Source organism: Thunnus albacares, chromosome 9 (assembly GCF_914725855.1).
Source record: "Thunnus albacares chromosome 9, fThuAlb1.1, whole genome shotgun sequence".
NCBI classification, from domain to species: domain Eukaryota; kingdom Metazoa; phylum Chordata; class Actinopteri; order Scombriformes; family Scombridae; genus Thunnus; species Thunnus albacares.
The window spans coordinates 20,627,278-20,655,269 of record NC_058114.1 but is presented as its reverse complement, the minus strand read 5'-3'; the positions used below and the strand labels follow the sequence as shown (position 1 = coordinate 20,655,269).

The 27,992-nt window shown below is 40.9% G+C and overlaps 1 protein-coding gene across 8 annotated transcripts; it reads right to left on the bottom strand.

Annotated features, from left to right (window-relative positions):
- Nucleotides 1-168: 168 nt before the first annotated feature.
- ap3d1 (adaptor related protein complex 3 subunit delta 1) lies at nucleotides 169-27,817 on the bottom strand. 8 transcript variants are annotated; one of them, XM_044361159.1, is made up of 35 exons: nucleotides 27,477-27,817; nucleotides 23,568-23,663; nucleotides 22,567-22,647; nucleotides 22,091-22,171; nucleotides 21,855-21,962; nucleotides 21,606-21,735; nucleotides 20,666-20,805; nucleotides 19,717-19,790; nucleotides 19,545-19,594; nucleotides 19,065-19,114; nucleotides 18,606-18,654; nucleotides 16,974-17,119; nucleotides 16,359-16,507; nucleotides 16,010-16,240; nucleotides 15,568-15,799; nucleotides 15,238-15,383; nucleotides 14,816-14,957; nucleotides 14,409-14,480; nucleotides 14,182-14,260; nucleotides 13,802-14,001; nucleotides 13,379-13,452; nucleotides 12,957-12,980; nucleotides 10,153-10,321; nucleotides 9,732-9,875; nucleotides 9,241-9,294; nucleotides 7,162-7,275; nucleotides 6,705-6,857; nucleotides 6,259-6,306; nucleotides 5,623-5,643; nucleotides 5,038-5,227; nucleotides 4,727-4,815; nucleotides 4,174-4,259; nucleotides 3,550-3,671; nucleotides 3,301-3,380; nucleotides 169-3,139 (listed from the first exon to the last, which is right to left on the bottom strand). In XM_044361159.1, the coding sequence occupies exons 1-35, from the start codon at nucleotides 27,570-27,572 to the stop codon at nucleotides 3,044-3,046; spliced, it is 3,816 nt and encodes a 1,271-aa protein (XP_044217094.1). In that variant the 5' UTR covers nucleotides 27,573-27,817; the 3' UTR covers nucleotides 169-3,043. The 8 variants fall into 8 exon arrangements, with proteins under 8 accessions (XP_044217094.1, XP_044217096.1, XP_044217095.1 ...); XM_044361161.1 differs by having other exon boundaries at nucleotides 6,705-6,854; XM_044361160.1 differs by having other exon boundaries at nucleotides 14,185-14,260.
- Between the last annotated feature and the right edge of the window lie 175 nt (nucleotides 27,818-27,992).

Genomic DNA, 27,992 nt, shown 5'->3' with positions numbered 1-27,992 from the left:
CATGTTTTTTTGTGTAAAAAGCATAATAAACAACTAATGAAAATATTTAACTGATTACTAAAAACGCAACACATCTCTGCTGTCATCAGTCATACTCTGAAAATAAACATTTTGGCATATGTGGGTGTTTATTGGTTCACCAAAACACACAAAAAAAAGACTACAACAGCTTCTTACAGCCTTTATTTTTTTAATTTGGGTGGAGTTTCTTTAAAGGGAATGAAGATAATTTATGTTGTCCCCTTTAGAACATATTACATTGTACAGCGGGAGAATTGAGTATGGAGAAATAAAAAGACAGGACCTTCAAAAATCAGAGCCATATGAGAGTATATTTCAATGTCACAAGCCAAACTTGGTAAAACAACTCACTACAACTGAACCAATAGAGAATTAAGACAGAGTGGGTTGCTTCTCAGTACACTGCTTCACGTGACCTGTTCGACTCAACTTATTGTTCGGAGCCCCACGCCCTCAAGTGTCATGACACCAAACAGAACCCCCTTCCTTCCCCTGTGTTTAATAATTTAAAAACATTCAACGATATCACTTTTTTTTTTTTTAATTGTCCGAACTTAGAATAGATAAAAACACAATACCATCAAAACAGAAAATGGTCAAGTAAACTTCATTAAAAAAAAAAAGAAAGAAAAAAGGAAAAATTGGAATGACAAGTTTTCGTTTGTGTTAGCATGTCCATGGAACAGAAAAAAAGGTAAATAAAAAAAGTGTACATTCCTAATCATGCAATATACAAATTTTAATCAAATATTATGCACAAGAAAAATGATCAGAACTAAGACAATGTATGATTAGGGGAGTTGTTTTGCAGTTTCACTGATATCAGTCATTTTCATGAATAGGGAATACATACATACTTATTTTCTATTGACATTCCTGAAATACAGCTGATCACCTCTGTATTCAGACTCTACTACTGGAGAGAAGATCTCATGGAATGGCTGACCTGACCTTCAGGCCACAGACATCATTATCATAGTCGTTATCTACAATAGCAGACAGGTGTGAAGGGGGCCTTACAGTATATATGAACAGAGACGCTACCGAGTCAGTTTTTTGAGCTTGCTACTACAAGATTAAGTCGTGCTGGACTGGGTAGTGACTTGAGACATGAATGACACAAACTAAAACATCAAATACTCTGAGAAACTTCTAAGAGGAGGCCATTTCTTTTGAAATGACCAGTCATGTTCATCATAGCATGTCAATGCACAAAAAAAAAAAAAAAAAAAAAAAAAGTGGCAAGGCAGTTCCTGAAGGGAGAAGAAACATTGGGGTTTATCTGGGCACACGCCAGCTGAGTGTCAGCCAGGCACGGCTACTGTAATGCAAACGTCAAAGTGGCACAGGCGCAAAAAGGTTTCACATGAAGACAGACAAAGCTGCATTTTGCTGTTGACAGAGTAGATGCTTCCTTACAGTGGAAGCCCCGTCGCCTAATACTGATTGAAAGAAAACCTAAAACCACTGACCACTAAACAGTCTCTCTTTACAGGGAGAGCAACCTGATATGCAAACCAGCTGGTTTAAAGAAATGGAGGCAGGTTGATAGTGTAACTTCGTCATCCTTCAGTCAGTAATAATTTGACTTTTTTTTTTTAAAAGAAAAGAGACAGAACAGTGATGTAACATGGGCAGCTCTCTTTATGTCAGATTATTCTATCACTAATAAAAAAAAAAAATGTGGGCCTTCAGCACCATAACCACTTCACAGGAATAACAGCATCCTTCTGTGTACTTACAATATAACAACTTCTATACAACTAACTACCCCGTCTGTCAGTTGAAGGGGAGGCTGAGAAAGGTGTCAATGGCCTGACGGCAAGGTGAAACAGAAATCTCACATTACACTGTGCACTCCGGTGCCAGAGTTTCTTTCAATCACTTTTACACTCTCCCGTCTTCCAATTCTTGTTTGATTCTTGGATGGAGTGATATGTAGCAAGTAGCTGTCAAACTGCAGTTTAGCACGGTTGGATTTGGGAGCAGATATATCGGGGAGGGAGGTGGGGCTCTACGAGACTCATGAGGAGCTGGAGTAGATCAGACTGCGAGGCTAAGGCACAGAGCAAAACCACTGACCTACTGTACAAATCACCCGTGGTGCCACACAAGGATTCTGTTAAACTAACACTAGCAGATTTACTCTGAGCCTTGCCAAAAGGCAAGTAGGGCACCAGCTCTGATACTAGTTAAAGACCCATGCCTTATGTGTAGCTTTGGTTTCATCTCTGCACTATTCTCACAGCAGTCCCCCAGTGTCTGGTCTTCTCCAGGCACCAGGTCAGTAGAGGGTGAACAGGATTGAGTCCCCATCTATCCAGCTAGGACCAGTCTGAGAAAGCGCCAGTCACATGGTTTCCATTTCTACACAGAAGAGCAGCACGCACACTGATGTTTAGTGAGCGGAAAGAAAGAGGGGGGGAGAAAAAGGCGCAGACAGGCTTCAGACAAAAAAAAAAAAAAAGAGACAAAAAACAACAAACAAAAAACAAACCAAAGACAAAAAACCCCTTCAAAACAGTAAAAACACAATTCAACCATCAACAGCAAAAGTCCAGTTGTCAACATTACATTATATGACCGTCACAGACTGAATTGCCGACAAGTGGAGGGCAGAAAGGTACACAGGGAAGAGCAGAGGATGCAGAGCATCCAGAAACAGGAGGAGCTCAGTACAGAGTCAGAGGTGGGGTGGCTGTTGGGGTTTTGGAAAACCAGGGAGTAAAAATGAAAGTGCGTTGCAAAGAAGACGTAGCAAATACAAAGTAAGTCTGTAAAACAACATATGGTGTCAGGGAGTGATCACAGAGCTCAGAGTGCAGAGGAACAACAGAGTGTTGGACACTGAAGAAGAAGGTAAGGGGAAGGAAATCTTGCGAATCTCAGGACTAATAAATAGGGCGATACTGGAAGTGCCAGCCGCAGTGTTTCATAACATGATTATGTTGTGTTTCAGCAAGGGATGGGGGGGGGGGGTGGTGTGGAGGGGTCGGGGGCACCCTGGGGCTGTCGGACACAATCAGCACTGAGAGAAGGTCTGCTTGATCTCGTCCAGCACATTCCCAAGCAGCGTCGGCTCGTCACATTTAGCGTCGATAGACACTGTCTGATCAGACTGAGAGGAAGAGGGGAGGAGAAAGACAACGTCAAAATTACAACCTGAAAGTCTACTCGTTTTTAGGAATAATAACTGGTGCAACATTAGATATTTGGTTATGAATATCTCAGTCCACTGGTGAACAGAGGATAGGTGAGGAATGTCATTGGTTCACTCACAGTTTTGACCAGCAGACAGACGTGGTGACCCTGGATAGACCTGCTGTACATGGAGGCACAGGAGTCGATCCTCTCCACAACTGAACAAACAAGACAAAAACAACACAAGCGTAAGCATCCTGCCAGTTAAGCTCACACTCACAGGAAAATGACTAAATTGTTGGTAATCGGTGTATTGTAGTGTCCTGTGTGTGGAACAGTCCACACATCTGATGGCACTTGAGACATATAAATAGTGTGTTTGTGTACCAGAGAAGTGGTGATGGAAGCAGATCCTGGCCAGTAGGTGGTGAAAGGGCATGTTGACACCCTCCAGTCTGACAGAGCTGCCCTTCAGGTCTCCAGACTCCAGCAGCTTTGCAAACGCATCACTGGCCAAAATAAACACAAAAAAAACACATTTTAATTCCTCCTTGACTGAAATGTTACAATGGACAAAGACACCTGAATAACAAATAGTTGGATCTTTATTCAATTCATTGCAGATATTCATGGTCCCCATAAGATTTTTAATGATCCACTGACTTTTCCTGCAGTACCACCATCAAGCCAAAATTTCCAAGTTTACAAAGGAAACAGAAAAATTTAATGGGACGATTGTCCTGAAATTTATTAAATGTGTTCCTGCTCCCCTGAGGATGACACATTTCCATTTTGGAAACTCTACAAACTTTTCTCTAGCATCGTTAGACTAAACTGTCCACTGCTTTACCTACGAAATCTCATACAATAGGCAGACCGCTGTGACATTTACTAATCACAATCATGGTCCAAAAGAAAAATCACCACTGATTTTAATGACTTACTGACAACTAATTTGTGGGGTGTAATGTGGTGTGCAAGGTGTTTCAGATGGAGATTTAATACACCCACCTGTAGCATGGAGTAGTGATTAGGTAGGAGGTGCAGGTAAAGTGCAGTTTGAAGTCCAGTTTCTCATGAGTTGAGGAGTCGTCATTCTGTGGGGACACAACACAAAAACATATGAATATAATCAATAACAGTAACGTGGCACTGAATTGATTCCCTTTAGGCCTGGCGACCTGCAGAGAGATCTGGGAAAAGTGTCAGTTAACAAACTGATCTTTGTGTTGCTTAAATGCACATCTTATCTACACTCTGCTAATCAGTGAGCTTGATTTTGACCTTGTCCAACAGCCACAGGCTTAATACCATCATATGACTTTTGTCATAGCTGATATATGTAAAGAGTTACACGTTTACACAACTAAGCCAACAACTGCAAAAAGCAAAACATGGCAGCTATGTTTGTTTTTAAATATAATAATGAAATAACCCCAAAGAAACCAATTTGTTTTGTTTTTCGGCTATTTTTGCAATTATTCTTGCAAAATCAAACCAATTTTGATTTTATTTGTTGTATACTGTTGTCTTAACTGGTGTCTGAGTGTGTTTTCCTACCAACCTTGACAATGAAGGTGAGGGTTCCCTTCAGTTTCTGTGGCATTACGATGCTCTGCACGGTGAACACAAATCGCGCTTCGTTGGACACCCCTGAAGCACAAGAGAGAAGCTCATGATTAAGTCATCAGGCTAAACATAACTTCCCAAAGTGGGGTTTGAAAATGGTCTGAAATCTTGTTGCAGTTACAACAAAAACCTTTCAGCTGATGTATGCTTTCAATTTGAAAATTAGCACTGACGTGAAGTATCTCATTACAGTTTAGAAATGAAATCCTATATTAAAACAGCTGCATTTTGCAGATGATGACTGACCAGGTGGAAGTTGGAAGGGGACGGTGAGGCCATCATGTGGACCTGCCCCCTCTGGCCTCTGCAGCTTGGAGTTGAGAGAGTCCAGCACGTTGAACTCCATGGATTTAAGGAAGCTGTCACACTTGTTTTCAAATATAACAGACACCACTACCTGACTGCCATCCTGCAGGTTTCCCTGGATGTCATAAACCTTAGTAGCAGGAAAAGAAAAAATTATTTTAATTAAAAAAAAAAAAAGAAAAAAGATTTATACCTTGAATAACTGCTCAAGCTGTCCCAACCTCCCTCCCTGCATTTTAAAAATTGAGCAACGATTATTTCATCAGTAAACACAACAAATCCACTCATCGTCCCAACACCAAAGCACACATCACTGTTTCCAAGAAATCAGTCTGAGCACAAGGAGAAAATCACAAGGACAGAATCATTCTTAGAAAACGATGTAGCTTTGCAGTGCTACAGAAACGTAACATTTCCTTTAACAGTAAAGCTCAGGCCACTGAGTGAAGAGCAACAAGAACACAGAGAAACACGTCTAGGAGAGTTTTAAAGACATTCTGTCTTTGACAGAATTTTAACCAGTACCTCATCAGCATCTTCCATCATCTTTAAAGAAAGGGAGAAAAAAAAAAAAGAAATCTGCATACTATGTTTTATTCTTATTTTAAGAGGTGTCTTAAATGACTTGCAGATAAATCTAAATGGCCTAAACATTAAAATTAGCATGATTTTCACATTCTGCTTCCTATAGAAACCACAAAGAGTTTGCTATGTGTTACAGGAAAACTCTGGTTTATTACAACCTTGATCTTATCTTCACTCATGAATTGTTCTGCTGAGTGTGAGTAGTAGTAGAGCAGTGTCACAGCAACACAACAGGGTTGATTAAGGCCAAACATCATATGCGGTCAATCAGATGATCAGATATGTGAGAGACAAATGTGCATGTTGTGATCTAGTGAGAAAATCTATTGTTGTGCAAACCATTACATCATCCCTCTTTATCATAGAGTGAAGGGAAGAATGTAAACATGGTCCGAACAGGTAGGTAAAGAATGTACGACACTGCCCGACACATTCATGTAATGCCACATTATCTATGGTGGGGCAATCTTCATAGAGAAGTATAAATGAAGTTATTGAGATCAGAAATTAAATTAGTGAATTAAATGTTATTAAAAACATCTCTCCTTCAGCAGCATCCCAATCGTCATTACTCACCATTTTGATGTAGGAGTTCTCAGCCAGCAGGCAGTAATTGGACATGGGCTGAAAGGAGAGAAGAGCTCAGGTCAGATCAAGCCTTCTCCGTCACTCGGTATGCTAACTAGGCAACTGGAGCTGGTTCTACCTATCTGATGCATAGCAAGTGAGGCAGTTTGTGTGTGTGTGTCTGCAGCAGTCAGTGAGAAGCTAGGAAGTCACAGATCAGAATTATGATAAACTATACTGCCTACATGCAACATCAGGTTATCTGTGGGTTTGAGGTCAGTGACTTGTTCTTCCCCCAAAAGCAATATTAAATCAAGAAACTGTACATATTGGCCCTTTAACAATGCAGAAATTAAAAACACGCATACACTCAGCGTGTATGCAGCAAGTTTTAATTCACACTTCTTGCGGTGGTTAAGACAGTCCCTGTTAAAAGGCTGATGACAAACACTGACCGGCAGAGGCTCTTCCTCCTCCACAGTGCCATTCTGCACCGACCCCTCTCCACCGTCACTGTGATGATGATGGTGATGGTGCTTCTTCTTCTTTTTCTTCTCCTTCTCTTCCTTCTCCTTTTTCTGCTTCTTCTTCTTGTGTTTGGAGGACTTCTTATAATTCAAAAAAAGAAAGAAGAAAGAATTAATTAAAAGTTGTAGCGCAATCAAATGTGAAACAAATAATATTAGAATATCACAGGGAGGCTAATATTAACACAATTTCATGAAACATGAATACTAGTAGAAATATTCCTCCAGAGAGCAACTGAGCACTGGCAGGTCCCTGGTGCATCATTTCCACAAACTTGTGTGAATAAAAGTTGCCACATCCTCTCAGATCACTGTGATATGGAATCTCTCGCACCGCAGACAAAATATCTACTTAGCAATTATCACATCATCAGCGATGACTCACAATCTCCTCCATCTCGGTGTCTTTGGGTTCGTCAGGCTCGGAGTCTGGCGCCGTGCCAGAGGCCGCCTCGGGCACAGGGGCTGCTTCTGCTGTTGCTGCTACTGTTGCTGCTTCCTGTTCACGCACACATGCACACACACCACCACATAAACACATAAAAGGCATTAGCAGAGAGCTACCATAGCATGCAACACATACAGGGTGTTTGTCACTTCTGTGTCGATAGAGGTAAGTGGGAGTTAGTGAGTTCACTCAATCATTCGTTAAAGTAAAAGGGATTGATCAGCTGCAACCTACTGAGCTCTGTGACACCAAATACAAAAATCGAAATTCCTAAACCAAAAGTGTCACATGCGAGACACAAATGAGTTTGTCTGAGAAATCAACAAGTGTAAGTTTTGCCTGTAGGTTTCTGCACTTTGTGCTGGATCGACTGTATCAACCAGCTACACTCGTCATAGACAGTAAAGCCCGATTTACAGGATCCTAGTGACAGCCTACTTACATGTTACAGTAAACTCTTTATAGGTCAAATTCTGATCTGTTATGCTAGTGTGACAACCAATATAAAAACAACTCTTCCACGAGGACATGTCGAGGCGTGTCTTGAAGAGGTCGTGTTTCTAGGTCAGGAGAGCTTTTACTTTGGGGCCGACAGCTCACATGATTAAAAACAGAATTCCTCGAAGCCAAAGTTAAAATGCCCAGACAGACCTGGTTTTAATCAACACACCCGCAATCTACAGATGAGGAGGTATGGAAGATGCAGAACGATGTCTGTGCTAACAGCTTTTGACTTTTAACGCAGATATATTGTATGGTTAAAGGAATAGTTTGACATTTTAGGAAAAGTGCTTATTCGCTTTCTTGCAGAGATGAGAAGACTGATCACTTTCATATGTCTGTCTGTTATATGTGCATCCAGTAAGCTGGTTAACATAAAACACTGGAAGCATTGGGAAAAAGCTTGTCTACCATGTTGTTTAAGTGTTGTGTTGCCTGTTACTGGTGGTTACGTACTGCACTATCTCAAACAATCATGGAAGTGGGTTTTGTTCAAAATTTAATAACAAACTTTTTCAGAAAAAAATACTTTTCTTTGTTATTAAAAAATAAATTAAAAATTAAATGATGACATTAATGTAATTTGGTGAATCATAAGGGAAGAGCAACTTGGGTTATGCTTATAGTCAGTGTTTCTCACCACCTCTATGTGTACCAGCAGTCTTCCTCTTCACTGCCTTTGTTGGTGCACTGAAACTTTTCTTTGTGTGTTACTTTCGGCAACTGTCAATCAACTAAATAGCATGAAATCTGTGGGAGGACAGCGTGTACGCATGTCTGTACAAACACAATGGGAACGAACTTATAAAAACATTGCTCTATAACCTAACTAGCAGGCAAAAAGTCCAAAGGGTACCTTTAACTCAACCCTACTTCTTATAATTTCTACAAAAAGGTGTTTTCTGTTTCTTAGTGTACTATTGTGACACTACAAAGTTCAAACTGAAACAAAGACAAGAACAATCCAACATGTGACCACGAAGGAAGCAGTCGGAGAACACATGTGGTGATGCGGTGGCGACAGGAACAAAAGGAATTGACTCCAGGCCAGATTCCAGTGGAAGCTCAGACGACCTCCACTCACTTGCCACCACCAGCAACACAACAACAACAACAACAACATCCACTGTCACTTCTCGACAAGACACCCAGCGAGCAAAATAAAAGTTGAGGTAGAGAACCACTGGCATTGTGAGACAAATACACACATACTGTGTACACACAATACACACACACACACATGCTAGGAAACAGAGGAAGGCTGAAGAATGTGAGAGGAAAGTGTTGTGTGACCTGTGAAAGAGAGGAAGCTGTGTCAAAAAAGGTGAGGTGTGGGGACAGAGCAAAAAAAAAAAAAAAAAAAAATTCATATCGAGAGGCAACAAAGGCAGAATGTATGAGGTAAATGAATAAAACATGGAGTTAATAAAGAGGAATAAGTAAATTGAAGAGATGAGGGGAAGAGGCAGAGAGAGAGAGAGAGAGAGAGAGAGGGAGAGAGGGGTGCGACTCAACCTGGGTGTTTGAGGGCACTGGAGCATTTGAGAGCCAGAAATCCAGATCCGATACCTAGAAGACGAAGGGAGGGAGAGGAGTGCGAGGAGGTGAGAGGGTGAGGGCCAAACAGGTTCTGTAATCTTACTACTATTCATGAAAATGGATACAGAGAATACGCTGCTCTATTTCATGAATAAATCAAGTATTTGGCAAGAGACTATGCAGTCAGCTCAGAGGAAACTGATACTTGATCATTAAAGCTGATTGAAAGCGCGGCTGGGAAGAAGCGATGGAAGTGTTGAGTCAATGAAAATGATCAAAAGATATCTGTTTGCATGTAATATTTTTTAGCAGATTATACTTGATGATATTCTTAAGCTTTTTAATCCATCATGAATTTTAGATTTAGATTCTAATTTAATCAAATTTCGGGGTCAAATGAAATCTTGGCTACAAACTCTGTTGCTAGGTAGGAAACAGCCTTGCTCTACCTTTTTGTGATCGCATACCTCAGCACTGGTGGAAGTGGGCGGTGCCGCCACCTCACTGGTTTCTTCCGATTGGACCACAGGCTCGTCTGCCTGACCCCCGAGAAGATCCTCCCCCTTTTCTTCATGTTTGTGTTTTTTCTTCTTCTTCTCCTCTTTGCTTTTCTGTGAGGAAAAAAAAACCAACACACACACACACACAAAAAAACAGGAGAATCAATTCAGCTCTGCGTCAGTTAAGGTTGAGAAACGCAACTGCTGAGTCATCGTTTCACAGCGGTTGACAGCTCCTTGTTGTTCTCTTCTTGCTTAAACAGCTCCATAAATCTGATTTACTGGTTTTAAGAGACAGTCACAGTAGCTAGACAGAATGAGGTGAGTGTGGTTTCTGAGAAGAAAGAGGAGTAATCCTTGCGATATAAAAAAGGCATTTGAACCTCACCTTCCTATCCCTGTCTTTATCCTTCTTCTTCTCCCTCTTTTCTTTGCTGCTTTTCTTCTTGGGCTCCTGTGAGGCGCTGCTCTCTGCGTCTCCATCTTCTACTGGGCTTTTCGCAGCCTCAGCTGCACGGTGTGACCTGACCGGTAGCTTCTCGCTGTCTGCAAGGGGCCTGGACAAACAAAAGTACACAGATGAACATTTTGGATGAGGATCTGTGAGGTGATTATGGTCTGTCTGGAGTTAGTGCCGTCATCTGGAAAATATTTTCTAGCTTCCTTTATGTTTTTAGTTAGCAATAATCTGTTAAAAAAGGCGAACTAGGGTTGTGAGGTGCAGCAATCAACCATATCCAAGCACATATTCTGCACTGGGCAGCAGCCATGTCTCATTCAAAGCGTTTAGTTAAGCCGTTCCTCTGGCAGAGCTTGAAGCACTGGACATTCCCAGACAGCTAGAAACTACAGTAATAAATTCCTCCATATTGAACTGATAAGAGCTGTCAAGTTTATTTTCCCAAAGCATGGCCCTTCAAAGTAGTAACCCCATGCACTGCAGCCCCCTGCTGGTTATTCTCTATAAAGACACATGCTCTGTGTCAATAGTCCAGCTGTATACCACAGTAATATCACTTAGTTTTCTAGATGGATGTTTTGTTTTAGTTTTAACTGTAAAGAAATACTAGTCTTAGTTGTTATTTTGTCCTGTTTTAGTTAGTTTAATTTTGCATTTGTCTCCCTACGGTCGCACATAAGTTCAGAATGTGCTTTGGTAGAAATACTTTTGATGTATTATTTATACACATACTCATGAACTATTCAGAACAAAAAAATTAACTGTCTTATTGTGTTTACTTATCTAAATGAATACCTGCAGTAGTCAACAGTCACGATCTTTGTTTGAACCTGAACATTGTGAAACATATTGAACAGTATTAAAAACATATGATTCATTACTTCTGAGGGAAGTTTTCATTTAAAGAAAGCTATAGGATTAAATTGTATTGTCTAGTGCAGACAGTCTTATTTTCTCCAGACTTATAAATAAATGCTGAGCTGAATTCATCACCACTTCAACTGCAGACACCTGTGTTAGGTTTCAAATAAGAGGCTTTGGTTAAGGATTTAAACAGTTTCTGGAACTGACCACAGATGGATGTTTTTTTTTTTTTTTTTTTTTAAGGGGACATACTGTAGAAAGGGAGATTTCCATTTCTTTTTTGATTATAAAGCAGGTCTAGGTGCTATATAAATACTGTGAAAGTGTCAAAACGCTCAGTCCTCAGAGAAATGCACACAGCTCCTGTTCAGAAACTGTGCCTTTAAACAAGCTGTTTGGACTTCTGTAAGGTTGTGATGTCATAACTATATGCTCAGCGTTTCCCCTACCAATGCCTTGGAGGGCGGGACCTCTCACCCCTCCTAAAGGAAACAAAATATGTTTATTTTTGTTATTTAACTAATTTATGTGTACTCATTTCATTTCAGCTAATTGTGAGCGACTCTACTGCATTTTGCTGTAAGTTATGGTCACGCTAGTTTCTCTCCTCTGCTCTCTGTGTGCTACAATCCTTAAACTGTGGTTGGCCTGGGCATGCGTCACCCAGAAAACAGTCAGCCAATCAAAAGAGAGGGGCACTGAGCAGACACAAAGCCTGTTTCAGGCTGAGTGAGACAGAGGGGCTGCATCCATGGCTTGTACAGCTGTAACTAGGTGCTTTTTGTTTCATCAAAACATACAAATTTTTGTAAACAGACCACGAAAATGAAAATATTAAACTGAGAAAGGGGCATAATATAATCTTTTTAAAGGGTTCAATGACTGGATGACATCTGGTTCCTGGTCACTTATCGTTTAGCAAAACAGAAAGGAAACACAGGATTTTCTTAAGTATACTTATGTTTACAAAGGAAACAAATGATATTTACTCTGCAATTTTATTTTAGTTTGTTTAGTGGTTCACAATCAAGATCTCTTTAAGTTTGTTTTTAATTTTATTTTGCCAATGCTCCTTTTTATTTATTTATGTGGCCTAAGGGCACATGCACTTGTTATTTCCACCAAGGGCAGCTCTAAAAACAGCTGGTGAGAATCTGGAGGCAAGTCTACCGAGCTCAACTGAGGAGGATCTGGGAACTGGGAGCCAAGACCTAACCCCTGGGATAGGTTTCTTAAAAGCACTTTGATGCTGATGCCAAAGGAAAAAAATAAAAGAAACAAGTGCCAAAATGGCTTTAGAAGTCTATTCCAGGAGTACAGGTGGTGAAAGATTAAGTCCTGAGAACATCAGCAGCAACCAGTTGAAATGATCTTTTTATGAAACTGTTTTTTTCTTATCAAAGAGATATCATCTCTTTAGACGATTTTTCTCTCTCGCCTCCGTTACAGGAAGGGCAGAGAAGTCATACAACGGTAATCACAGTATGCTGCTGATATTGTCAAGCTTAGAAGTAAAAAAAAAAGAAAAAAAAAAAAGGAGCAGGGTAAGAAAAAGGGCAAACTGGATATTATACTAGGTTAAAGGCTACAATTGAACAATAAATATAGAAAATAGAAGGAAAGAAGAGCAAAGGGAGGACGCAGCTACTGCAAACTCCAAATGAGGAAAGAAAGAACAGCTATGTTAGTGAGAGGCGCGAGATAGCTAATTCGAGAAAGAGAGAGAGAGAGAGAGAGAGAGAGAGAGAGAGAGAGAGAGAGAGAGAGAGAGAGAGAGAGAGAGAGAGAGAGAGAGAGAGAGAGAGATACACAAGGAGGCAATCCATGTACAGTCGGAGCCCAGGTCTTGTGGCTGGGGTGCTACTCACCTGCGCCCAGCCGCTTCCAGCAAGCTGCCCGGACAAAGAGGCAGTAATGGGTGTGTGTATGCATAGAAAAGAGGAAGCAGAAAGCAGAATGCCGTGAGAGAGAGTGAGAGGAGGGAAAGGGCCGAGTCACATAAGCTGTGACAGCGTGGCCGGGAAGCTCAAGATACGCCAAACAGGAAAAAATACTGAATTTTTCAGGCTGAGAAAACATCCAAATTAAAAGAAACGGTACAAGCTTAAACATCAGGGTTTCTCAGCTATAACTTTGGGCTGAAAATCAAAGGTTCAACAATTGATTGATTAGCTCAGTCAAACATGTAAATGATGAGTTTCTACATTTTGAATTATGTGCTACAATTAAGGTCAAATTTCACATGAAGGTCTGTCTATATGTGGAATCGATCTAGAGAGTGTGGACTCACTTGTCCAGATCGATGTCCAGGGCTTTGTGAGGGTCGTTGGGGTCCTTGTCATCATCATCACTGGGTAAGGCATTCTGCAGCAACAAGAAGGCAGAATCAATAAGAGAGTTAATATATTTATAAATAAATCTATAACCTTGACACAAAAAAAAACATGTGAAGAGGTCTGTTGAGATATTGACTTCCACTCTGAGTTGAGAAACCAATAAACGAAGCAATGACGGAATTAAATGGCGTTTGATTCTGACTGAGATACATGTCTTAATGTGCACTGAGACAGTCTGATGAACTGAATATCATGAAAATCAATTATATGTTATTACAATGAGTCATGATGTCAATAAATTCAAATCTGTTATGTTCTTCTTTTTTTTTTTAAATGTTCAAAACATATCAAATCAAGCGTTCTGATTGTGAGATTACCTCTGGCATCTCCTCTGTAACAATGTCGACCATGTGCGCAGGCGTGATGTCCTCCTCACTCTCAGGGCCCGAGTCATGTTTCTTCCCTCGTCCGCTGCGCTTTTCTTTCCTCTTCTTCTTCTCCTTCTTCTTCTTCTCTGCTCTCTCTTTCTGCCGACGCTCCTCTTCCAGTTTCACATACTGGTCAGACATAGGCAGACCTGAAGAACACATAAAGAGAAAGAACAAAACTAGCATTACATATACAACAGTATCTTCATTGTATCATATCATCGCTTCTGGTGAGAGAGGAGTAAAAGTAAGCCGGTTTTATTTTGTAGGATTTTAAGAGTCCTGAGTGTGAAATTAGTGTTTTGTGGTCATGTTAGAACATTGCGTCCCACCTGGGACTTTGAGAGGCACACTGAGGTCAATCTGCACGACTGGGATGTGCTCCACTCCAGGGGCTTCTTGGTACACCTACACAGAGGAGACACTCATTTAAAACATGAACTTGCACTGAACACACAACTTTGATACATGCACCTTATACAAAAGCACATTTACATTTATCAAAGATGATAGTTTACTTCTAGGCTCATACATTTTTACTTGTAACTAATCAAACCTTCTGAGAGGATGGGGAGGCCTTGATGTAGAATGGGTTGTTGGCTTGCTCTTGCTTTCTGGCTTCTCTCCTCTGGGAAACAGGAAAAAAACAGATTTAATCAATGAGGGCACAGCCAACCTCAGTTATAACATAAGCAACACGGGAAGCCAAATTCACTCACAGCAGAACTATGGTTCAGTAGAGTATGGTTTATCATTTGCATGTCTCATTTTTGCATTTTATATGAATGTCTTGGCTATTTCCAGTTACATGTGGCATTTGGGTGAAATAAAATATTTTTTTTTATATATGAATACACTAGAACATGGAATAGCACACAAATTACTTGCAAAAAGCTGTTAACACAAATAAAAACATCTTCAATTTGTTCAGTTCAGCAATGCTACAATCATTAACCAGCGTACCCTTGCCAGCTCCTTCTCATCCACCTCTGTGTGACGGGGACGGGAGTGTTTGGGCTCCTCCTTGGTAAAAATAGGCTTGGGCTGCTCATCCTCAGACTCGCTCTCAGATGGAGGCTCGTTGATCCATGCATCCAAGTCCAAACTACACAAACAAACTCAGTTACACATCAGTGATCAAGACCCAGAAACAGAGATGAATTGTACTGCGGTATACTGAGAAGGGATTCTAATATTTTGTCCATCCCATTTATATCAATTATGGTAGACTAAATATTAAAAAAAACTCTTTACAAATATTGAAAGGATTCAACATAAATAACTCTAGTTCGCTCTACTCAACAGCAACACAAACTACAGCCTGAAAAAAAAGACCAGTAAGTTGAATCCATGCCTCTAAAACAAGTTCTCATTTTCTAACTCACCCTTCAGGAACAGGCACTTTCTTCTGTGCCTTGGGGGCTACAGGGTTGAGTTCTCCAGCAAACAGTGCGTTGACTTCCTCCGCTACCTCTACGTCCTTCTGCTGCAGTTTCTGGATGTATTTGACCAGCTGCAGGATGCAAGACGCCTGAAGAAATGACAGGAGGTGAGGCCGACATATATGTTGATTAGAGGAAGTATTTATCAGAGTTGTGTTCAGTGTGTAATTCTGTGAGGTGTGCAGTGGCAAAGCTCCACATCTCTATTATGGCTTGGGCAAAAGAAAACCAATTAAAAGACTTTTCTAACACATGATTCCTCCTCTATCTTACCCTCTCCTGCACCTCCAGGTTAGCACTCTGGACAAACAGCGGCAGCCTGTCTATCATCAGCTGGCTGGTTTCCTGTGCGGTTGTGCTGTCTGTGTTCCCCTCCTGGCTCTTCAGCACAGTGGCAAACAGCTTGGCTGCATTCTGCACGTACACTGCCTGGATGTGGCCTGGTAGGGTGGCCACCTTTGGCCGCAGCATGGCTTCCAGAGTCTGCAGCGGGTTCTCCAGGTGTCTAAGAAGAGGAGGAGGCGGATTTATGTTATCCCTGGTTTGTTACCCTCAACTTTCAGAAAGGTGGATTACATACAGTATTTAGGATTACATTTGGTTTACTGCTTGGTTTACTTTGAGAGGCACACTGAGGTCAATCTGCACGACTGTGCAGTATAAAATGACGAATTACTGTATCAAAGAGTGGTTTCAAATAGAGATATCAACATACTCTGAGAACTCTCCGCAGATCCAGGCTGCAGCGTACAACACTTCACAGATGCCGTTTCGCTGCATGTTGCCGGTCAACAGGTGGGCGTTGTCCAGCAGAGTGGCCATCTGGGCAACAGCAAAGACCCGGATGGCTTTGACCCGGATAGCAACATCCAGCATCTGAGAGGCGATGAGGTGGCCGTGCCTCGTGCCTTCCAATCGGGTCAGCTCCACAAGGATACTGATGTACCTGTCAAGCACATGTGGGAGAGATGCAGTTGAATGTCACGTCATTGAGTGGAAAACAAGGTTAACAAGACTTGGAGTGATACTTAAGACGATGCTGTCTGTTGTGGAGTAAAACTGACCATTCAAAGTTGGTGATGTACTGGTAGTTGCTCTGGCTGCAGATGTCGATGATCTTGGTGAGCAGCTCATCTCTGTAGGTGGTTCCTTCTGCTTTGTCCACATGCAGCATCAACTTCTTGACAATCTCCATCAAGTTCTTCTTGGATACCTGGAGAGAATAGACAAAGACACAACAATATTTTTTTTACTGGAACAGAAAAAGCCAGAATGCCCTCGCTATAGCTTTAAAATGTAGAGAGCCCAGTTGACTATGTTTTATCTTACAGCACGATTTATTTCTTCAAAAAAATATATCACATAATTTAGCATTATTAAGTATCATACACTGATATGGCCATTTTAACGAGAAACTGTGACATTGCCTGACACACCTGCTGTAAAAATCAAATCAAGTCTTATACAGTAAAACAACCAAACAGCAGGAGAACTCTGGAATTTATCAGTAGCTGTGGCAAAACAGTTTCTTGTCCTTCTTTGAATAAATGTAGTTTACTGACACCTCATGATCTGGCATTAAAAAGCTGAGTAAGCGACACTACTTAAGATTAAAATTACCAGTGTTAAAAAAAAAACTAACTGATGTGTACAATCAAAAACTTTTCTCCTCTCCATACCATGCCATAGAGTAGATCCAAAGCTCTCAGGCGGATGGACTCATCCTTGTCATCCAGACACTGGAGGATGAGGTCCTTATGACTCTGCACTGACTTGGGGTGAGTCTTCAGGATCTTTGACATGGCCAGCAGGCCCAGGTACTTCACTACATAAATACAAACACACATACTCAGTGTCTTAACAACTGAAATACATGCACCCTTGGCTCTCCGTACCCCATCACCGATCACCTGACATTACTGTCTGCCTTAACAACAATGTTCATGGTACTTGTACCCTTATTCAAGAATCTATTTACTTGATTGTGACTGCAGTACCACAAAAAGTACAATATCTGGTTGCAGAGTACTTTTTAAGACATCCATATTGACTAGAGGACATACATGTCTTTATTAAAGATTTTACTATACACCCCTGTTGATGATTATTTAGACACTCTAAAAACTCTAGCTGGCATACATAACATAAAAAAATCTGTATCTGTATGTAAATACAGTATGAACAAATTACTGCTATGTTTATCCATGCAATAATATAAAAAAACGTACATGAATGACACAAACTAAATGTTACAAAAGGAAAGGAACACAAAACAAACAGAACAATGGAAAGGACACACAAACACATATACACGGGACAACACACACACACACACACACACTGGACGCAGTAGTTTTGTTTTGCTTTATCCTCCGTCGTATCGCTGGCAGCTTTTCCTACTCGCTCACCGAAATTCAGAAATCTGCTGAATCACAGCCTTCTGTCGATCATATGATCTGGCAGAGACAAATGCCTATTAGGTTCCTGGATCAATATGAGTGTGTGTATGTGTGTGGTAGTGACCTTGGGGGTGAGGGTAAAAGGCTGCAGTGAATACATTGCAGAAATGACCAGCAACCTCAGTGCTGCTGCAGGAGGCCGTGACAGCGACTGCTTCTAAATCTACTGCTACTGTGGAAAAGTGACAGGGAGCAGTTTGGTGAAATGTTGTGGAAAAACACTTTGTGCACTGAAATGTGAGAGGAACTGAGATAACATTTCAAGGATTGTTTACTACACTGCTGCCTTATAAATCAATGCTTTTCCGGGGTTATTCCTGCTCATTGAAAATGCTTATGACACAACTTTTTACTACTTTACTCATTGTATTAGACAGACCATAACAGCCAACAAGAAGGGCCATTAAAGGATAAACAAAACCTTAAACCACAGGTTCACAGTCTGCTCTATTCAGACCAGAGATCTACAATCTACTCTACACACACACACACACACACACAACTACCTATATATGGGGGGTGTCCAGATAACTCGAATGGCTGAATTCAGTAATATCAGCTGCAACTGGCACAACTTAAATGAACTAACCTGCAAATGTGCCAGAGAGCATATAAGTCCTATGCTTTATGGTAGCAAAATGGCAACTTTTACCCCTTTCAGACTGGAGCAACAACCCAGGAAAAAAAACAAGTCTAAATTGGTCATTTTCTGTGTGGGAAGGTAATAAAGTTCGAGTTATCCAGAGTCAGGGGATCTACGTAATTGTCGTCTAAAAGGGTGGACTGTTCCATAGTCAGAAACACGCAGACAATGAGAAAATGACACACTGCAGGCATTGACAGAGGGCTCACAGTTCTGGTCCGAGTCTTCTATCAGGATTCGCAGTTTCTGCACACAGAGCTGTTGGAGACAGATAGAAAGAGAGAGAGCAAGAGAGGGGGAGAAAGGAAGAGCCGTTATCATCACTGTAAACCTTTCCACACCAGTTTCAGCCTCATCATACGGGCACACTTCAAAGAAAATAAATGTGACAAACAAAAGTGGTGGGAAATGGAGAAAAATGCTTTTTTTTCATGAATTAACTGAAAGTTACAAAGACTGAAGGGAAGGAATTTTGCTAGCCTGTCAGTCTGACAGCTGTTAAAAATATATAGGAAATATAAAAATGTATTAAGACAGACAGACTTGTGAACAGAAAGAAATTGGTGAAAGCATGCATTGTGATCCAACTGGAGTGGAAAGGGTTAAAAATCAACATCTAGCACACAAATAAAAGGTGCAGATAGAGGAGTTGGACCTCAGAGCCTTACCTGGATACTAGCACTGTGGTTCGGCATCCCAGAAGACAAGGAAATCAACACTGCAATGCAGGACAAAGAAGCAGTTAGATCTGAAGGTGAACTAATATTTGGTAGATAGTGAAAAATATCACTAGAATTCCCAAAAGGTGCATTTTCAAGTATATTTGTAAGATAATCGAGCAAGTCGTGTATACAAAATGCTGCTTTTAGTATGACTGAATAACAGTAACAGATGAAGGTTTGTTTGTAAATTAAGTGATACATGTGATTGCATTGTATATCTTAGTAAATGAGTAAAATTATGAGCTTATTCCTGGACATGGAGGCGAAGAAATCATATGTGCTTTTAAATGTCTGCATTTTTATCAAAAGGGCTTTACAGTATTTACAGTGGGACTCAAATTCCCACAAATTCCAAACTCTGGTAAGGTTAATTACAATACCGGACACACACTGACTGAACAACATTACTACACCGCCAGTACTGACCTGCAATTACAGTGTTGACACATTCATACAGCAAAGACATGGCAGAGGTACTGTGAGAGAAGAAGACAGGGTAAGAAACAGAGAGAGAGAGAGAAAGATTATTATTGATATATTCATCAGATCAGACCGCTTTAACCATCTGTGAAAAAGATTGTAAAAGATTTCATCTCACCTGTGAATAAGGTTTGTCAGAGGTTCAATCAACTTCTTCCCCAACCGTGGCTCCAGTGGTGTGAGAGCACCAAACTGTAAGACACAAAGACAGTACTATGACACATGGAGTATGAAGTCTGCAGTCTACAAAATTACACTTTTCTACAATGATGTAACTGTGGGTCCTATTCTGTATTTTCAACCTCACTAAGGATGCTCAATATATGTTGTGAGAATGTGTTATTTATTTGTATAAACTGCAACAGAGGGGACATGGACTTATTTTATAACAAGGCAGTTCAAATGACTTAAAAAGAGTCTACTATGTAACCTGTCATGTGACTCCATGGCATTTTGGAGCCAACTGAGGCTACTGGAACTAGTATCAATTCCTCTTTTGTGATGGATTCATTGTATGATTAGTGGAACACTATAAGAGCGTCAAACAAAACCTTGGCTTTGAGCAGTAGAGCGACATATCTAAAAGCCAGTGTAATATTTATACACCCATTCAGCAAATCTGAACAGGCGCTCAGACCCATAAAAAAGCTCCGCATTTAAACAACACATGGGGCTGTGTTAGTCAGAATAATAATAATGCATTTAACCTGTACTGCACTTTCCATTCGCAGTTTTTAAGTCTGGGGTCTGTGCTGCCCACAGATCGTTTTGAAAGCTGTTCTACAAGCATGGTGCAGCAGAGCAGAAGGCTCAATCCCTCATGGTACGGAGTTTAGTACTGGGAGCCCTGTGTCGTTTCAGGTACCGGCGAGACATGAAATATGATCCAGGAAGGCTGGTTTGAGTAACAGAACAGACAAGAGTTTGAAGGCTTGTCTGACGCAACAACACTGCACTGTGGTTTACAATTCTGCGTCGACCAAACTCATCTCATTCAAACAAATGAGATGGCTGCGTTTTTCCACACAGGGAGAGTCGGTCTCAATGACTGTGGCCTGTTGACCTACCAGCTTGATGATCTTAATGAGAACCCAGTTATTAGTAGAGGACGTCATGAGTTTGAAGAAGAGAGGAGCCAGAGACAAGTAGTTCTTGGGATTCCTCCGGGCCAGCTCACAGATTACATTTACTGCAGCTGATTGAACGCCTGAAGAGGAGAAAACACATTAGACAGGAACAAACGTCATTCACATCGCTATCAATCCTGATCTGGAACACTAACAGCACTAGGGGAAAAAAAGAAATCAGAAAATAATGACATTGTAATGACTATAAAGCAATAATGTAGGATAAAATAGCAGTATAACAAAAGCAACAGTTATTTCATTAGATGCCATTTGTTCTTAATAAATAAAAAGTAAAACTAGTTCCTCAATTATCATGTGCAGCCATTACTTGTTTACTTCAGTGTGGTATCACAACTGGTTAACACACACAATATTTTAAAGAGTAGATTTATTTTTCGCCTTATATCACAGCTGAAATATCCTTTTGACAACAGTTGAAAGTAGCTTTATAAGATTAACCACCCCCCTACGATGTCAGACCAGTAAATATTGGCTCCCTGACATATAGTAAATAAGTGCAACACCACAGGCACAGTCCTTGTTACATGCAATAAAGCCAGATAAATGTCCTGTGAGATGTTTCTGTCTGTGTAACAGAAATAGTCCTGTGAGCTGCTGAATATTCCCAGACAGTCCGGACAGGCTCACAAATGAGCTTTCCTTAATCTCATATTCTTAGTTGCTGAATAATTCATAGGGTTCAGGTGACAGACAACGCCTGTCCCCAGGAGTATCGGCATAGTCTTCGATTTAGCTGCCTCTGAGGAAAAGAGGCACATCCGGCCCATATCAAGAGCCGAAGCCAAGACTCCCAGAAAAATTAGCAAACAACTTTCTCTTCTTTCACGGCAGTAAAAACTTATGGTGTCTGTCTTGATACCTGGATCTGGGTCCTCCAGTTTCTCCTTGAGCCTGGGGAAAGCAGGGCGCAGGGACTCTGGGTACTTCAGAAACACCTTGTACATGATCAACACAGCTTTCTTTCTGATGTAGGGTTTAGTGTGGGACATCTAGAGTGAGAGAAAGGCAGAGAGAGTTGTGATTAAAGTGTTAAAAAAAGGCATAACTCTACTTGATGGCATGGCACTGTACTAAAAACAAAAGAGGATGAATCCTTGCCATGACTCACCAGTGTCATGATGTCATTGGCCAGGTCTCGAGCCAGGTCGGGGGTCACAAAACAAGAGAGGCCAGTGAGGGCAACACCAGTGTCATACTGGTTGGGACTGCTTAAATCCTGGGAGCAATAAAAGATTTTTTTTTTTTAAAAAAAAACAGTCCATGAGTCAGAGGGGATTGGCTGAGATAGAGGGGGCAGTCAGAGATACTCAGACACAGAGTTTACAGAACAAGAGCATCACTGACCTTTCGGATCTGATTAGTTGTCAGCATGATGACATCAGTGCTCTCATGAAAGCACTGCGAGGCAGCCAGGTAGCCAATCCTCTGTAAAAACAACAGCAACCAGAGAGAATTACATATTGTGCTGCATTTTATTTGTGCAACCACATACTATATATTTCAGTATGATGCTAATATTAAAAATATTTATTAACCTGCAGCAGCTCCATAAAGATATATATATATATATATATATATATATAAAAAATATGCTGTGACTCTTCAATGCACTGTTTGTGGGTGAGTCTCTATGTGGAGAAATGAACTTAGATGCTGCAGAAAAGGACAGTTTGTGGGATTGTGGCTGTCACTAGGCTTTGACACCTCTATTAAAGATTCCAGGTATCTCACCAATAACAACCTTCACTTTGACATACACCACAATCTGAACACCACATCTGTCTTCTGAGATCTGCATGTCCAAGATGAATCATTTATACCTTGTATGTGAACTTGGAGGAGCTCATGACTTCAACGATGTTGAAAGCGGCCCAGCTGACATCATAGCCCAGCATCTGAAGCTGTAACACAGAAGAGAAAGAAAGGAGACAGAAAGAGAGATGTGGGTGAATAAAAGGAGGAGGAGGGGAGGTAGGGGGGCTCTAAGCTGTCCCTGTGGTGCGCAGAGAGGCTAAATGATTTGAGCTGAAAGCTTTTAAAGCGGGCACAGATGCTAATCGCAACAGGCCATCTAAACCTAAATGTAGACCCTGGTTATAAATAGAGAGAGTGCTTTCATTTTAATAGAAGTAGCGGTCTTCTTAATAAGAGCCGGCTGCTTCATATTTGGCTGTGTGGTGACTAATCTTCTGCTATAAAACAAAAATATGTACAGGTACCTCTGTGCATGTTTTGTAAAAATGTATAAAGTGGTTTCTAAATGGGGAGTTTTATTTGCTCCTGATGAAAGCTTAAGCTGAAATAATGGGCTTTGATTGAACATGATGCTGTGTGAATAAAAATATATAATATATTGTACAGTTATCACAGTCAGCCATAATTTTCCAGTGTGTGCATGTAAACAGGTGATAGAACTGTTTGAGTATATTAGAAAGCATCAAATTAAATGCCCGTACCTTGGTGGTTAAACTTTCTTTAAGAAACAATGAATTGTGCTTAGTTATTCATATGTGTTTTCCCCATTAAGGTCAAATTCCAAAGCATATAATTATATACTGCTTATGAATCACATGTGTTTTGTTTGGTTAGTTTCTTTCTTTGTTAATCTTGGGTGTTGAATAATTGAAAATCGATTACCCTGTTAGTACAACAGGAATAAAGAGACTCTGGTGTCATTTTTAGTAAGGTGTGCTCCAAAGCAGCTTCTGGTCTGTGTGTGTATCTATGCATGTATCTGTTCATGTATCAGTTCCTATATACTGAGTAGAAGTGATGAGCAGAAAGTGTCAGTGAATCGGTGGAGGGCGCTGAGAGATCTTACGTAGGTGAGCTTGCACACAGCATTGGCTTTGACAGCGATGTTGTCCTGTTTGAGCTCCTGTTTGATCTCATCGATGCATGTGGAGATGTACTTGGCCTGAGGGCAGACAAAGGAGAGGACAAACAACACACACCGGATCAGATTAGGTGGAGTGATATCCAGAGTGGGAGGCTGCTACCAAGCACCTAAAAACAAGCTGGAAAATCCTGGTCTGTTTGCTGTTGCTATACAATACACCTGTGTTAGTTCTGCAAGTCCCAAGTAAAGTCTAAAGTCATGTCATGCAAGTCTCAAGTCTTAAACTTACAGTCATCGAGTCGTAACACAGTCTTTATCTCTTATTGCCTCTAGCATCAGCCAAAATTCTTCCACCATGGGCTCAGGGAGGGCAGTGAGTCTTTTAAGAACAGGTCACTATCATTGGTATTGAAGTTCAGAACTATGTAGAGGCTGAAGACATCAAATTATGACTTGCATTGAAGTCTACTCTGCAGTTGTGCTAGCCAGTTTGACTGCTAAAAAACATAATTTTGAAGCCCTATTTCATGTGGCAGATGATTTATGGTATGGCTTTGACCTGTGGACCAAAAACACACATCACTGATACACATTGCCTATGGGATTGTCATCAGGTGTTGCGCGATGGCTGAACCAAGCTTAAACACACTACACTAGTTCAAACAGCTCATGCTGAAGAACAAACTATCCATTGCTTACAGAGCAAAAAAAATATTAAACAAGCTCTTGAGCAAAAGATTAAACTGTATCACTAATTACACAGTTATTGGCCGCAGGTTGTTTCATGCAGGTCTAAAGGTAATGAGTGATTTAACAGCTCTCCCATCCACTAAAACATTTTAAAAAATGAGGAGCCTCACAAATAGACATGAATGATTAGGTGAAAAAAAACATAGCTGCTCTTATGAACCCTGCTGTAATACACAAGATTTCCAGAAATAGTGAGAACAGAAGATATATCTCATTAAACAATGGAGCTCAATCTCAGCTTGACCAGTAGATAGAGCGACCAGTCGAGCATTGTTGAGAGGAGCAACCTTACACAACAAACACATACACATATAGCTCTGTAGAGTGTGAGAGTGTGCTGGTCATGTGTGTGCAGTCATGAGACAGCACAGTGACAGGAGGAGGTAGAGGGGGCGGAGGACTGAGCTCTGCTGTTGATCCTGGAGAAACTGTGGCTAGCAGGGCTGGGATTCAGCACACTATCACCAGACACACATTGTGCTTCCCCATCACACTCTCCTTCAATGACCAATTCAGAACCAATTGAAATAACTGAAATAGTTGTCGTAGGGCCAGCAGCGACTATCTTTAAGCCACTGATGCCGATTGAAATGAAGATATAATGAAAGGCCTGTAGCCTTCTGAGCAAAGGAGGAGGAAGTTCAGCGTTAGCTGATGCTAACTAGTGCTACACCTTATCTTTTAATACATGCCAATTACAAACAGGCCTTTTTTATTCTTACTGGCAATCTCCTTGAATAACACTTAGGACATCCTCACACCTTTTTTTTCTCCAATATGTCTGCTGTTCCGAAGGAGTGGGAGGGAGAGTGAATGAATGAACCGTGCAAAGACTCAGCACACATGTGAAAAACAAATAGAGTGTATGAGAAACTGTGGGCTGGCCAGGAAAAAGTCAACACACACTCAGGCGTATACACACACATACACTGTATTAATATTTCAGCAAACTGTCCACTGTTGGCTGGGCAACCACCAGCTTATCTAGGCTGGCCAGGTTGGGTTACCACCAGCGAAAGGCTTAGGCCATAGGCTGAATCAAGAGATCAAACATTGATGGACTAGAACAACCTAACCATGCTAGGTGTACATTTTTCATATATGAAAAAAGAAGACGCACATACAGATATAATATCCAAGCAAAATGTGTGTACAGCTGATTAGGTTTGCTGGGTTAGCCCCTGTTTGCAAACTGATTTACTGATGAGATAGTAAGCAGGACAAATCTGCCACGTTGACAGAGAAATCACATCCAAAAGCTGCCCACAGGTTAGACACACTACCTCTAAATTTCACAGTTGGCCTACAGTATGAGACAGGTGTGCACGGCACCGCTGCTCTGTGCAACAACAACCCAGGGATCATGCATCATACCTAGCCTATCTTACTACCTGACGTAGCATTTTCACTGCAAGAACGAGGCTAGACACAGCCAAAAACACAGCGCATAGCAATGGCAGGTTAATGGGAGAGATGGAGACGTGGCTGCCCCAAACAGTGCCCTCTAATGGTCCATCCCACCCTGTTCCCACTCAGGTCTGAGGCTGTGATGAGCTGTGACAGTGATGACATCACCTTCAATCACTGATGGGATGTTCAAGTGGAGCTGCTGGCTGGCTGACTCATTTCTCAACTTCAATATCCACTTTTGGAATACTAAATATGAGTTATGAGGGAACTCCTTAAAATGATTCCCTCTAAAGTTTTTCTCTGAAAAGAGAAAAATCTTCTTCACATTGTGCTGTAAAAGCATGGAGCAAATTTCCACAGGATGTAGCGCGGGCTCCTTCAGTTAACTCTTTTAAAAACAGATTGGATAAATTCTGGTCACCAAAGAATTTTTTTTTTTATTTATAAAGCTGATTTGTGATTATATGTTTAATTATTGTTATTTAAAACAAGTATATTGTGGTATTGCTTTTAGAGCTGCAGCAATAAGTCAATACGTTGATTAGTTGCCAACTATCAAATTATTATATCACTATTCTGATAAGTAATCAATTGTTTTGAGTCATTTTTAAAGAAAGAAAAAATCCATTATCCCTGATACCAACTTATTAAATGTTAATATTTTCTGGTTTCTTTAGTCCTCTATGACAGTAAACTGAATATCTTTGAGTTGTGGACAAAACAGGAACAATTTGAGGGCGTCTCTTTGGGCTTTGAAAAACAGTGATCACCATTTTTCACCATTTTCTGACATTTTATAGACCAAACAACTAATCAATTAATTGAGAAAATAATCGACAGATTAATTGATAATGAAAATAATTGCAGCCTAAATTGTTTTGTTGTATGGTTAGTTTGTTTTGAGTTGTAGAGTCTGGTGTGGAGGATTTATATCTTATACCAGAAATTTTTCAATAAATTTTAATAAAGTAACATGTTTGTAAAATATTCCATTTTGGTAGCAAGAGTCAGGACGGTCATCTCTGCTTATACAAGTTCAAAGTGAAACAAATCCACCTTGGAAAGGCCTCTGTGACAATTTGTTCTTGCCTATATTATCAGATGATCACATTGTTCATTCAGTGGTTAAATGTCACTGGTGTCCTCAACTCAAATGGAGAGGGAAAAAAATCACTGGCGGATTAAAGACCTAGCAGTCAACACGGGTGACTGTGGCAAAACCCACATATAAGCTACCACACTCTAATAGAGCCAGCATAAGATAAAGTTAGCAGTAGCTGCCTGATGGTACGGGGTGTTCACATAGGCAATACAATCTGTTATGATCACCGTTTTGCAGGAGAGTAATCGCCTGGTGAACTGTGATTATCTAGCGAGCAGCTTCCTCTAAACTGGCTGTCAAGTTAGCCAGGTTAGCTGCCAGTAACACAACCGCTAACTCCACATTAAGCCTCCTTCTTTAACACCTTGACAGCTAGTTAACATTGTCACATATTCCACTCACTCACTCATTACTTTGCCGACGTTAAATAAGCATTAAACCGGCTGCTGTAGCTTCTGAGAAATGACTGTTTAGCTTAATTATACGTTAGCTGGTCAGCCTACCTAATGTTAATTTACCTAACGTTAGCTAGCTAGTCAACGATAACGGTAACGGCGATGTGCAGTGTCGACTTAAAAACATCAATGAATGTGAATTTAAAAACGTTGGCCTCTCGTTGGCCGTTTTACCTCATCTTCCTTGTGATTCCTAATGCCACGTACTAAATCCTGAAGGTTTTTATCGAACATCCGATCGATGCTCCCTTTGACAATCTTCAAAGCCATGTCTGTCTGTGACTTGTACCGCTTCTTCTTCTCTTCCTGCGGGGCCAAGCGCCGTGCAGAGGTCTAGTGGGTGCCGACCGACCCGCTAGACTGTCTCTCATCCACCCGGGTACCGTGTGTGCAGGATCCGCAGCTGTTTACCGAGCCCGGGCAGCTGAAGCTGAGGGCCAGACTGGGGCGTCCTGTGCTGTGCAGAGACGCTGGCAATGGATCGGTGGAGGAAATGGCTGACAAAATGGCGTCTAAAGTCAGCTGACTGCTTGAGTATTATGCGAGATTCTCATGTGGGGAGCAGTTGAATTAAAGGTCTAGTCCCCCCGATCACGGCAGTTAACTCTGCCCATTATGAGTAAACAGATCTTTCTAGCCTTAATTATATGTTTTAAGAATGGGTTCACTATTTTTCAAATCGTGTCTTTA